This window comes from Pelobates fuscus, chromosome 3 (assembly GCF_036172605.1).
Source record: "Pelobates fuscus isolate aPelFus1 chromosome 3, aPelFus1.pri, whole genome shotgun sequence".
Classification (NCBI taxonomy): domain Eukaryota; kingdom Metazoa; phylum Chordata; class Amphibia; order Anura; family Pelobatidae; genus Pelobates; species Pelobates fuscus.
Window position 1 is genome coordinate 389,773,281 of NC_086319.1, and position 14,868 is coordinate 389,788,148.

The following is a 14,868-nucleotide window of genomic DNA, read 5'->3' on the forward strand; positions in this document are numbered from 1 at the left end:
GTGTGTTAATGCAGGTAGGGAATCTGTAATAGCAGTGTTAGCTGTATTTCAAGAATCAAGTCACATAAACACACTGGGCACGGATCAGTGGAAAAGACAAACTATTTTATTCTGCGCAGAATTAACCCAGTGTTGACTCATGTCTAAAATACACTGGGTGTGAAAAAAGTGATAAGTGCTCTCTATCCAATAAAGCAGCTATTCACCAACAAGGAGTTCCTTTTACCTTGTGAACAATAGAACAAAACAAGCAAGTCAATTAGGTGGACAGTGCTAAGAATTATTATAATAAAATCATACATACACAGGTAGCAGCAGATTTCGCAATTATGTGTCTTACTCTTAAAAAAAAAGGGAAATAAAAGTACAATGATAGTGCAGTATGTTATGAATAATATGGTTATAAAGATATATTCCAAAGGGGCACTCACGTTTTCCAGAGCTTAAAAAGCTCTATTTTAGGAGCCTGGACGGAACAATCCCCGTCTAAGGATTTCTTTTTGCTGGTATCAGATTCCCAAGGTAGTGCGATTCATCATATGAAAAAATAATACTTGACATGTTTCGCTTACAGCTTTCTCAAAAGTGACATTCACATTTGAGAAAGCTGTAAGCGAAACATGTGAAGTGGAGATTAAGGATTGCCTACAAGGACTGGTTTTACTTATAGTTTTTTTTTACTATATAGTTCACTTTTAAATAGTTTTATTTATTCTGTTTATTAACCCCTTAAGGACTGGACTGTTTTTGCAATGTTGTATATTTGCGACCAGGCCTCTTTTTACACTTTTGGTGTGTTTGTGTTTAGCTGTAATTTTCCGCTCTCTCATTTACTGTTCCCATACAAATTATATATTGTTTTTTTCAGGACAAAAAAGGCTTTCTTTACATACCATTATTTATATAATCTCATGTAATTTAATTTTAAAAAACAAACAAATATGATGAAAAATTTAAAAAAATACATGTTTTTTTTACTTTTACTTGAAAAATCTTTTACTCATCTACAAAAGCGAATAAAAAAAACTGCTAAATAGATTAAAAATATTGTCCTGAGTTTTAAAATACCCAGTGTTTACATGCTTTTTTGCTTTTTTTTGCAAGTTATAGGGTTATAGGTACAAGTAGGATATTGCGGTTTCAAAACATATATTTTTTAAAATTTATCAATAGTGACATTGTAACACTATTATCTGTCAAAAGTCTCTGAATAACACCCCACATGTACATATGTAGACAAACCAGGGTATTCAATATAGGGTATGTCCAGTCTTTTTTAGTAGCCACCTAGTCGCAAACACTGGCCAAAGTTAGCGTTCATATTTGTTTTCTGTGTGAAAAAACTAAAAAACTAAATTGAACGCTAATTTTGGCCAGTGTTTGTGACTAAGTGGCTACTAAAAAAGACTGGACATACCCCATTTGCAATACCTTTTGTTGTCTTCTTTTGCAAATTGTATGCCATCATGGGGGTAATTCTCATTCCTGGGCTACCATACGCTCTCAAAGGCAACATAACCAACCTGGCCATTTTCAATGTAAAAATATTTGACCCATATATTTGACCCTGTAACTTTCAAAAACGCTATAAAATCTATACATGGGGGGTACTGTTACACTCGGGAGACTTTCTTGAACACAAATATTAGTGTTTCAAAACAGGAACACATATCACAACAATTAGATCATCAGTAAAAGTGCTGTTTGTGTGTGAAAAATGTGAAACAAAGTCACTTTCACTGACAATATCATCACTGTGATAGGTTTTACTGTTTTGAATCACTAATATTTGTGTTCAGTGAAGTCTCCCGAGTAAAACGGTACCCCCCATGTACAGGTTTTAGGGTGTCATAGAAAGTTACAGGGTAAAATACAGTGCTAGCAAATTAAATTCTCTGGAATTTCGGCCTGGGTTGGCAGGCAGGTCCCTCAAATTGCAATTAATAAAATTACTTAATTATGTAAAAATATTACATAAATATGCACGTAGAATTTAAATATATATGCATATTTATATATTTGAAGTCTACGTGTATAGTTATATAATTATTTATGTAATTTTGTATATGGACATATGTATATTTCGTATTATTTTTATTTATTTATATATACATAGATATATATACAATTTAATTCTAAGTGTATATAAATACATATATTTTAATATCAAAATACAGTTAGAATAAAATTTCATATAGATTTTTTTTTTATTATTATTATTATTTTTAATTTTTTTAATTTAATTTACTTATTATTTGTATTTTATAATAATATATATGTACAATATATATAGTTATTCTATATATTATATATACGTGTGTAATTTAATTATAGGTGTATTTTTATATTAATATATGTACATATTAATATAAAAATACACTTAGTATGACATTATATATATGATATATAGACATATATTATATAGGTATAATAATAATATATGTCTATATATCATATATATACACACATATCTAATATTTTTTTTTATTATTAACATTAACTTTGTTTATTTTTTCTGATTTTACACTAGCAGGGAGACTGCCTGTCAGCACAGACAGCCCCCCTGCAGGCATACACATAGACACCGATTGTGACCATGGGGTCGCCCTGTTGAGCGATCACATGGCCACAGGGGTCCTAATTCGCCATGGGGAGACTGTCTGGGCTGCAGGCAGTCTACCCACACCGGGAGCACCGCCGATCGCTGCCGGGGGAACGACGGCGATCGGGTAAGTACATTGCACTGTTAGGACGGTTCTGGACCGTCATCGGTCGGCAATGCAAAAATGCCGATGACTGTCCTGAACCGTCCTCGGTCGCTAAGGGGTTAATAAAGATTCTGTTTTAATACCCAGTCACTCTTGAGCTCCTTATACTCTCACCATCACTCTGCTGTTCCTGATCTACATATATCCCTAGGTGGGGATTGTTCCACCTAAAGCTCCACACACTAGAGCAGGTCATTGCTCTAGCAAATGTAAGTAGGTCAAATATTATTTACTTATCCTACTTTTACATACGTACTGTACCATTGGTATACATCCTTATTTTTTCATATGATGAATCGCACTACCTTGGGAATCTGATACCAGCAAAAAGAAATCCTTAGACGGGGATTGTTCCGTCCAGGCTCCTAAAATAGAGCTTTTCAAGCTCTGGAAAACGTGAGTGCCCCTTTGGAATATATCTTTCTAACCATATTATTCATAACATACTGCACTATCATTGTACTTTAATTTTTACTTTTTTTTAAGAGTAAGACACATAATTGCGAAATCTGCTGCTACCTGTGTATGTATGATTTTATTATAATAATTCTTAGCGCTGTCCACCTAATTTACTTGCTTGTTTTGTTCTAAAATACACTGGGCCCCAGTCCTCCGTTAACAGAGCTAATATATCATAAATGATGAAGTTCATCCGTAAGTGAGATATGCAAGGGTTACTCCCATAACTGCAGTAATTAATAACCAATTAACTATTACATTATTCATTTCCTACTTTACTGCGTATGAATATTCTTAGCATTCCTAGACATAGGTCCAGACCCTGATCATGTACAGCTCTCATCCCAATGTATGGTCATATGGCTCTCAGGCCTTTCCGAGATGGTCTGCCACCTTCGTTACTGCCCAACATAATACCCAAATAGCGAGAGTATTGATATCGCCACAAGTATTTCCCAGCAGTAAACATGTCTAGCATTCCTGCACATGCGCTCAGCAAAAGGGAAGTACTGCAGTTTTTAACCATATGTGTATCAGATGTTTATTGGGCATCCTGCAGCCTCTACTACAAAACATTCATTATTACTGAGAATTAAACCAAACCCGGAGTATCTGCTTATTCATTCTATGACATCCTTAATGATTCGTTATTCATTAGCCATAAGACACTAATATTTAATATTTACATGACATTCAGCGCTCCCACTAGCGCCCTGTATAACAATATAGTTGAAGGTAGTTAGCGCAGGGTAGATCCAGAGCCCAGTCTTTTATTGTGAAGACAGATAGATTGCAATATAACATCAAGGGACACCTCGTGCCGTGATCACATAAAGCACCACCCACGTACGTACATTGCTACCACCACACATTTCTTCTCTACTGTCCCTTTAAGCATCACTCACATAGTGCAGGCAGTTAGCTTGAAAGAGCCCGACACGCGGAGCGTGTCGGGCTCTTTCAAGACATCTGCCCTGCACTATGTGAGTTATGCTTAAAGGGACAGCAGAGAAGAAAATGTAAGTGTTGTGATCGCAATGTACGTATGTGGGTGGTGCTTTTTGTTATCACGGCAAATGAAAGATGAATCTGGTACTTGGCTTGCTGCTTGGGGGAAACACCTGCCCCCCTCAGCTATCCATACCTGGGTTACAGATAGACATTTGTTAAGCTGCAGATATTTAGAGCCCTACACGGTTATAATAAACAGGAAGCTAGCAAGCAGTAACCATGAACCATGCCAGCAGTCAGGACAATGTCCGGGCAGCAGTGACATGTTATGTTCTGCTTGTTGATCTCTGCATTACACAGTGTGAGTGATAACGACATCCGTTACTCTACCTGCAGAGAAAATGCATGTATTTCTGAAGTTTATTATTAAAATAAACAATATGTATATTTAAAAAAAATCCCCATTACAGCTTCTGACTAAAAAAGTGAAGGCACGACTAGGAGCCGGTAAGAAAGACGCCCAGGACGTTAAGGAGCACGCTTTTTTCCAAGTACGTACATTTTAAATAGAACATGTTATTTATTTTTACTTAAAATGTCTTAGTTACCAAAAACATATTATTGAGCATCTCGTTAAGATAAAATCTATGAAATACTCATGCTGAGTGCACTGAAATGTCACTGAAATGCTAACATAGTCCAAAGATAATTTAGGATAAAGTAGGGACGGCTTTGTCTTAGGGTTAGGTCTGAGGTTGACACGAGGTCGAACTTCTTCTGTGTAGTTTCCCACATCTCAGGTGACAGAGTCCCTTTAAAATAGAATTATCAGGAAAGACTCATTCTAACAGCTGAATGAACATTCTAAGTTAGTTGTGTGATTAGAAAACCCTATAAAAAATAGTGCCCTATTTACATCGTTCAAGGAATCATGGTAAAATTATACCCAGCTTGTGTATCTGATCACCCAGAACCTGCAGCAGCAGTGAGTGTTATAACTTTCTGTGCTGCCAACTTTACCTCCATAAACACATCACCAGCAGTTAGTGGGCCAGGAAAAGAAGGAATCTCACCATCTCAAACATGAAGCTGTCACTTTAACAGATTACTATCCCACCAGCTCCCATTAACCATCTCTATGTGAAGAATGGGGAGCAAACTGGAAACCTACATGGTGCCCTCTGTAATCTTAACCACCATAACCACTGCAGCCTGCTGGCACCCTCCCATTTGTGAATGATTTGACAGCTTACCTGGGGTCCGTTGTGCACTGTTCGCGATCAGGTCATTGGCTGAGAGTGTTAGCTTAGTATTCTCAGCCAATGAGTACCTCCATGCATCCCCAGGCTAGGAGAGTGCAGCAAGCTTCCGGACTGCAGAGGAGACGCGACCGGCGGACCACAGGTAAGTTGTCAAACCATTCACAAACAGCTTGACTACTCACACTAGTAGGGGGCCATGGAACTCATGGCACCATTACCACTACAGATTAATGTAGTGGTTATGGTGCTTAGACTGTTCTTTTAAGGTAATTTGAGAATCAGTTTAAAGAATCCCATTGGGATCTGTACAGAATGTAGCTTTCTGGGCATATTATCTGTAATTCTGTGTTATATATAGTTATTTTACTGATTTACTCAATGATGTACCTTCCTTTCCAGCACATAGACTGGGCTGCGTTATTATTAAAGAATGTGACGCCACCATTTGTGCCCACCATTGACGGAACTGAAGATGTCAGCAATTTTAGTTGCATGTTTACCTTAGAATATCCTAAGTTAACTCCTCCAAAAAGGCGAACTGAAATACCGTGCTACGAGGCGGAGGCATTTGAGGACTTTAATTGGAGGGCTGATTGGAATTAATGTAATAAGCATTAGCTTGGGCACACCTTCTAGCATGCAAACACGCCTTCCACCCAAAGACACACACACACACAAAAGAAACCACACACAGATATATCGTAGACTTAACCACACTTATTTTTTACCTAGTGAAAATACACACACAGACACACATACAGATGCAAACACTGACACAAATGCAGATTCACACATACACAGGCTCATACATACACAGGTACATACATCAAAATACACAGACATACAAAGACAGATACACAGACACACAGGTGCATAAACGGATACACACTGGCACACATACAGATATAGAGATACACTCACAGACAAACATGCAGACACACACTAAAACACAGCCAAACAGACAACCCCTGACATATATGCAGATACACACAATAACACACATACAGATACATACACGGACACACATGCAGTTACACAAACACACACTAACACACATACTGACACATATACAGATACACAGACACAGACAGATACACAGGGGCACACACTGACACACATGCAGATACACAGACACACATACTGACACACATGCAGGTCAGGGATGTATTAGCCGCGAGGCAAACAAGGCATTTGCCTTGGGCGGCATTTTCCAGGGGGCGGCAAAAAAAGCCACCCCCAAATGCCCAGGGCAAATGTCTTGTTAGCCTTGCAGCTAACTGACAAGCCAGGCGGGCGGGTGGGCGACGCTGGCGAGGGAGCACTGATTAGTGAGCTCTCTGCTCAGCTCCCTTGCGCGCCGCAGAGTGATGCTGGGAGTCGGAATATGACGTACACACACACAATCACTTTTTTTTTTATTCAACTTTTTTATTCAAGTTTTTTCAAGTCTAGGGAGGCACAAAACCAGGATACACCACTGATGCAGGTACACATACACAAATACGCATACAGAGACTCATACAGACACACAGATACACAGACACATGCATATACACATATATATATATACACATATAATATCTCTGTATAATCACATATATACACATATAATATCTCTGTATAATCACATATATACACATATAATATCTCTGTATAATCGCATTACTATGTAATTCTATGACATTTTCATTAATAAACAATCAAATTTAAAAAAAATATTTACTGGAGGAATGTTATTTTTTGTTCAATGAAATGTTTTATTGGACAGGGTTATTCAGTAAAATGAGAAGTCAAAGTGAAATTGGAAAATAAAGGTCAAAATAGCTGAAACAGAAACACCCTCCAAGCCATCTATGAATCCAGTTTGGCTACTTTGGCCTTACATTTGAAATTAACTTTGAATTCTCACTTTAGTGAATAATCCTGCATAGTTCTGAACTGAGTGTAATGTGTAGATTGTGAGAGAGAAAGCTTGCAGAAGGAAAAGAGAACAATTGAGAATAAAAAAATCAACAGCCAGTAAAAAGGGAATCACCTTTCGTCAAGAACGTGTACAATTTTGTCCCAAAATGCAATTAATTCTAATTTTGGCCACTCTGTTAATCGTCTAAATTCCCGAACTCCGGACCTACATATGGACAAACAACTCTATTATTCATAATTCTGTTATTGTCGCCAAAGAAGGAGGAATATAAATAAGTAGAAGCTGAATTTATTTGGAGCGGGGGATGGGTGTGGGGAGGGATATGGGGAAGGGGTATGGGGAGGGATGTGGGGAAGGGGTATGGGGGAGGGATATGGGGAGGGATGTGGGGAAGGGGTATGGGGAGGGGAGTAAGCAGGCTAGTTTTCCATGATGGACAAAAGGTTTGGCCAATCCTTTGGGCTGAATCTCCTGTCCAATTAAGAGGAATGAAACAGCTGATTGATGGCTAGGGGATAGCGACTAATTGTTGATTTTATCCACGATCGAGTGGCAACTGACCAACAGAGAGAAAAAGCAGGAGCAGTAGGTTTTTGTTCAACTGTGTGATTACTGTGCAGTGTGCTGTGTGCAGTCAGTCGCAATCTGCCAGCCACAGCAGCCAGCAATAGTAATTAAGGTGAGAAGAGCTGTTAAATCTGGTTTGGACTCAATTGTCACTGTTAAATCTTCTTAAAGGGACACTATAGTCACCTGAACAACTACAGCTTAATGTAGTTGTTCAGGTATTATCTATAGCTCCCTGCAGGCAATCTAATGTAAACACTGTATTTTCAGAGAAAAAATTCACTTGAATAGGTTCAGGGGTTTAATGGTTAGGTTGAAGTCCTTTGTTTTCACTTGCAAGCATGGCTTTCCGGCCCAAACCAGTTTCACAAGAGTCTGGCAGTGTCCCTGGGACAACACCCTGCTGGAGAACAATGGATCCGGGGGAGGGGAAGAGGAAGTGTCCAAAAAGTTTCAGTATTTCCCTTCACTGTTGTTAAAAGGCCAGAACAGTACAATAAAGTACAATATGTCCAAATGCAGTTCTTTAAAGGTCCCATCTTCCCGGGACCATAATCACTGGGCAGGAGGCGAGCAAACAGTCCCCTCCAAGAAACTGGGGCAGACTCTGGTGCAGGGACCAGTCCGCTACACTCTCCAGGGTCCATTCGACTCCATTGTAGTCTCTAATGGGGGCACTGAGGGAACTCTTTCTAACATACAGAATAAAGAAGAAGTAAATGTGCCCTAAGAATAGGGATTGCATAAATGGTGGGTATAACTATTGCTCCTATAGGAGTCATGTGGTTGGGCAACCTATAGATCAGACATCCTTCTTGCAAGTCTGCAGACAATACCAGCCAATCTAGTTGTGGTCCCGGCACTTGTAACCCCTTGAATCTGACACTGTTTAATCCCCTGGTATTCCTGTACAAATGGGGCACCTTCCATGGTTTGCAGATATATGGCCCAGGAACCATACTATATTTGAATATTGAAATTGAAGTCTTAAATAATGTCACCCACTAGGTTTTTTAATCTTTTTAAATCTGAAGGATTGTTAAAGAACCCCCTAATTGAGAATGGGTGGATGATTGGATATGGTCCAGAATTTGAGATTTTTTGTATGTACTTTCACGTGTCTGGAGCAGCAAACGTATAATTCTTCTGATAGGACTACCTCCTGGTGATTTGAAACCAATGCAATTGAACCACCCCTAGTCCCCTTTGGTAATTACCCACATCTAAGTCTGTCTGCAAAGTCCACTTGGATAGCACCCAATAATATGTATTGGATTTTTGGCCTTAAGGCCTACTCTGAACTCCCCAGAGATGAATTGGTAGCCTGTGTAGGAACTTTGAAAACTTTGAAACCTTCCTTCTTCTTGCTTCCCCTAAGGGAGGGCGAGATACTTGAATCCTTGGTCTATGAATAGCTCTTAAGGCCACAAAGGACACTGACGATAGGTCAATGGAAGGATAATGAGTGGCCCCCTGAACAAATAATTGATTATTTTGATCCTGTTACATGGGCTGAGGATGGAACTTATGATGTTGAACAGGATAATCAGGCTACAAGCTGTAGTTGAGATCGTGACCAATGAAACTGCGAAAACCCTCAATCTTTTGACCAAACAGAATACCAGAATGTGGTCTGCTATTTATCAGAACCACCTAGCCTTATATTATTTGTTAGCTGCAGAAGGGGGTGTATGCGGAAAGTTTATCCTGTCTAATTGTTGCCTTGAAATTGATGATGAAGGGAAGGCCATAAGAACGTGGCCTGGACTAAACCCTAGTGGTTGGTTCACAAGATGGTTTGATTCATTTGGGGGTTTAAAAACTCTAGTGGGAGGATTTCTACTCCTGATGGCACTTTGTATGCTACTCCTATGTTTGATTCCGATGCTGCTCCGTCCCCTCTGTAGTATAATTGACGCTACTATAAAGAGGAAAACAGCAGTTCATGTCCTTGCCCTTTGAAGGTATACACCCCTTAATCAAGAAGATACTGTGTAACCTCACTTGTCTAGAATCCAAGATTGGATTGGTATGGTATTCATGGCTATGATGCATATCAGCCACCTGTATCCAGGTATTGAAGCATCAAAGGGGGGAATGTGGTAGAAGCTACAGGATGTCCAAGAAAAGTTCAGTACTCACATGGTTAAAACTACTGTCTAACTATCTTGGACCAGGGCGCATGTGTGGAATGTCAGGAACGCCCACTTTTAGATAACATGTCTAAGAGATAAGTTTCAGTTTAGTAATTGGATGTAACCATAGAAATGTAGGTGTAATTTCTGTTTTTTATGAATACGTATGGAATACGTCATTTGTGGTATATATTCTGAGACATTTGCAGTAGCAAATAAATAAAAGTTGCTTCCTGGAATCCGTCTACATTCTACTTATTCTCAAATAGTAGCTGCAACACAGTAACAGAGGGATTTAGTGCCCTGCTCAGTGAGTTTATCTGTTAGAGGGAGTGGGGTATAGTGACACAGTAACAGAGGGATTGAGGGCCTGCTCAGTGAGCTTACATGTTAGAGGGAGTGGGGTATAGTGACACAGTAACAGAGAGATTGAGGGCCCTGCTCAGTGAGTTTACATGCTAGAGGGAGTGGGGTATAGCGACACAGTAACAGAGGGATTGAGGGCCCTGCTCAGTGAGTTTACATGCTAGAGGGGGTGGGGTATAGTGACACAGTAACAGAGGGATTGAGGGTCCTGCTCAGTGAGCTTACATGCTAGTGGGGGTGGGGTATAGTGACACAGTAAAAGGGGGATTGAAGGCCCTGTTCAGTGAGCTTACATGATAGATGGAGCGGGCTATAGTGACATAATAACAGAGGGATTGAGGGCTCTGCTCAGTGAGCTTACATGCTAGAGGGAGTGGGGTATAGTGACACAGTAACAGAGGGATAAAGGCCCTGCTCGGTGAGCTTACATGTTAGAGGGAGTAGCGTATTGTGACAGTAACAGAGGTATTGAGGGCCTGCTCAGTGAGTTTACATGTTAGAGGGAGTGGCGTATAGTGACAGTAACAGAGGGATTGAGGCCCTGCTCAGTGAGTTTACATGCTAGAGGGAGTGGGGTATAGTGACACAGTAACAGAGGGATTGCATGCCCTGGTTAGTGAGCTTACATGTTAGAGGGAGTGGGGTAAAGTGGCACAGTAACAGAGGGATTGAGGGCCCTGTTCAGCGAGCTTACATGTTAGAGGGAGTGGGGTGTAGTGACAGTAACAGAGGGATTGAGGGTCCTGCTCAGTGAGTTTACATGCTAGAGGGAGTGGGGTATAGTGACACAGTAACAGAGGGATTGAGGGCCCTGCTCACTGCGTTTACATGCTAGAGGGAGTTGGGGTATAGTGACACAGTAACAGAGGGATTGAGGGCCCTGCTCAGTGAGCTTACATGTTAGAGGGATTGGTGTAAAGTGGCACAAAAAGGTAAGGATAATATTGGACTAATGACAGTTGCAAGAGAGTAATCAGTCGGGAGCTATTAACAGTTTAATTGATACGCTTTTATGAAGAAGTGTTTTTTTTTATTATTTTCTGAAGGAGTGGAGACTGGGTGAGCATCTAATGGTGGAGGGAAGTGAGTTCCACAGGAAAGGTGCAGCCTTTGAGAAGTTTTAAAGGCGAGCAACAGAGGTGGGAGTACGGACAGAAAATAGACGTAAGTTTTCAGCAGAGAGCAAGGGCCTAGACGGGACATACTTACATTAGGGAAACTCACTTCTGAAGAAGGATATTATGGCACTAGAAAAAGTGTAGAGGTGGGCTACAAAATTAATAAAAGGAATGGTTAACAAATTTTAACTTCTTAGTTTAGAAAAACGTTGCCTCAGAGGGGCTATGATAACATTATACAGATATATCTGGGGCTAATATAAACCACTGTGTGGAAATCTATTCACAAACAAGACTATACCGAAGATACAAGGTCATACATTTAGACTGGAAGAAAGAAGATTTAGTCTAAGGCAAAGGAAAGGTTTTTTTTTTGGTTTTTTTACCATAAGAACAATAAGTATGTGAAATCACCTAAACAAATAATATTCCTGTAGCGGTCTATCACCTAAGCGATTGTATGGCCAGTGGTCAGAGTATGTTGCAGATTGGCAATCTAAATAAGAGTGCCATTACAAGAGGATAATTGTGTCTGATCATGGGCAGAGGTAGTATTATCACTAGTTGCTACTTAGATTTAATATATAGTTCCTTTATAACATTCAATCTGAAGAAAAAGCAACAGTGAATCAATGATAAAGGGCAGCTGGTACAAAGGGTAGCCTAGCCCTCTGGTGCAATATGGCTATAGGAAACTTGCTATAAAGGGAAACCTATGTTACTAGAAAAACCTATCAAAAAGAAATAATAAACACACGAGAAATCTAAAGAAATATATCATTTGTAGATCTCTTGTATAAAGACAAAGGAAACCCAATCTCCAAGAGATACAATCCAAAGCTAGCTGAACATGAAAGGTGAATAAAGTGTTCTCGAAGGATTTATTAATCAGAAAGATCAGAACGTATCCCTGATTATTGTAAAGGATCCTGCTATCCGTGCAGCGCTGATCCTTGTAGCGTCTCCCGAAATCCAAGCTGATAAGAGTGAAGTAGTGATTATAGCTCCCAATTCCCCAAACATGAGTCGAGACTTCATGAAGGGGTAAAACGAATGTGTTTATTGATGGCCAAAATCAGCCCTTTTATGATGGTCTCCCAGCAAGGGAACTCCCACATGGGACCTGGTGGAAGACTGTAACAAAATATGCAGAACCAATCAGTATACAGTACAATTCTTATAAACACCCACAGGAAGAGTGTAACCCCTCCTCTGTATCCTGGAGATAATTAACTTACCCCTCCTCTCTATCCTGGAGATAATTAACTTAAGTGGTTGCAGAGAACCTAATTATCTCCGGGCAGAGAGAAACATGTGCGTTTAACCTTTTAACAAAACTGTATTAAAATCAATAACTCATGTTTCGCTGAACGAAGTCCCCATGTTCCACACACCCCCAGATAGCTTGGATCTGAGCGCATATTATAGGCGAATAGCGCTCAGATCCCACGAACACAGTTCTCAATAACGTCGAGTAAAGTTTAAGTTCACCAGCTGTAATGGAAGTTAAACTGCACGAACCCACATACGAGTATAACAGGGGAAATGTACAATCCAAGCAAGTAACGCGAATGATGTGATCCAGAGACAGAGGGCTCTGTCCCAAGTGCCTTAAGACCCCATGACTTTACGGGCCAGCATCCCAGGGTAAGAGGCTAGCAATCCGGCACCTCCAAGAGATAGGGGGGCAGGGCAGTTTGTCACATGCAGACCCAGTGACAAAAGCCATTTTGTCACACATCTCCCCTTTTCCAAACGGACTAACAGGGTATCTGACCTCCTGCCGGTCAGTGCCCTTGTTAGTCCAGCAGCCCACCCACAAAACAGAAACCGCAGTACAGCCCCCCCCCCCCCCCCCACAATAACTGGTTTCTACACCTGAGTGAGGGAAAAACTTGTCCATGTCCAGGTGCCTCACCACGGCTGTGTGTGGGACTGGTAGGCTGCCTTGGTGGGTGGCTGAGTGGGCAGAGACCAGCGGTAGTAGTCTGGTTGAAGCCTGGTTGCTGGAGACCGACTGTCTCCCCTTTAGCTGCACAGCTCTGCTGCTGGAGACCGACTGTCTCCCCATTTTCTATACAGCTCTGCTGCTGGAGACCGACTGTCTCCCCTTTAGCTGCACAGCTCTGCTGCTGGAGACAGACTGTCTCCTCTTTAACTGTACAGCTCTGCTGCTGGAGACCGACTGTCTCCCCATTGGCTGCACCGCTCTGCTCCTGGAGACCGACTGTCTCCCCTTTTTCTGCACAGCTCTGCTGCTGGAGACCGACTGTCTCCCCTTTGGCTGCACAGCTTTGCTGCTGGAGACCGACTGTCTCCCCTTTAGCTGCACAGCTCTGCTGCTGGAGACCGATTGTCTCCCCTTTAGCTGTACAGCTCTGCTGCTGGAGACCGACTGTCTCCCCTTTGGCTGCACAGCTCTGCTGCTGGAGACCGACGGTCTCTACTCCTAATACAGTGTCCTGCTGCTGGGGAAAGGAGACTGGGCTCTCTATTCCCTGCTGGACACACTGCCACTGAGGAATGGAGACTAGGCTCCCAAATCCCTGCAGGACCGGTGAAGAGACCTCGGTCCCATCTCCACCTGCCGACTGTGGATCCTCCCCGGACCAGTCTATGAGGTCCCCTACCTCTGCAGCTGGTAGCGGAGCAGGGTGTACCTCAGCCGGGTCTTGCCAGTGGTAGTGCTGCAGGTTAGGCTGTGAGTGGATCAAGCTGAACAGATGTTGGTAGTCCTGCTCCAGCTCCTACTTCCTTCTGACCAGGAATGTTAGATCTGCTCTCACCCCCCTTTCGGGAGGCCAATCGTGTAGGTCTCTCCTGTAGTCCATAAGGTCCCAGAATCTGGACTCTCCCGTGCTCCCAAAATCCATTTCGTCGAATGACTCCCATAATAGACCAGGGCCATTGTAATCCTCACCCTCGGGTCTGTGGTACTCCTCCGTCCAGGGAGCCTGCCGCACTGTGTCCCACCAAAGTGCCTGGTATGCGTCCTCTAACCAGGTCTCCTGCCATACCAGGGTCTCGAGCTCCGACACCCACTCCTTCAGGGGCTCCTCCCCCAGCAGAGGCTTTCGCAGCACCAATCGCATTCGCAACCTCTGCTCCTCGCTGGGGAGACTCTCGCTCCGTTGTCGCTGCATGTCCTCCATGGCCTCGTGCCATACGCCTTTCCAGGCTGCATCCCTGTAATCCGGGTGCTCCTCCTCATGGAACGCTGTCCAGGAACTAGCTGATTCCATGCTGCTGTAGCCAGGGGCACTGTACGAATACTAGCGTTGCCCTAATTATAAATCCATGGTACCGGTGTCGCTAGGA

The 14,868-nt window shown here is 41.8% G+C and overlaps 1 protein-coding gene across 1 annotated transcript in view; it reads left to right on the forward strand.

Moving 5' to 3' along the window:
* Positions 1-6,043, forward strand: part of LOC134601882 (serine/threonine-protein kinase N2-like) — a 28,595-nt gene extending 22,552 nt beyond the window's left edge. The window contains exon 20 of the mRNA XM_063446386.1: positions 5,840-6,043. Within this exon, the coding sequence (XP_063302456.1) occupies positions 5,840-6,043 (204 nt within the window). The remainder of the gene's footprint in view (positions 1-5,839) is intronic.
* The last annotated feature ends 8,825 nt before the right edge of the window (positions 6,044-14,868 follow it).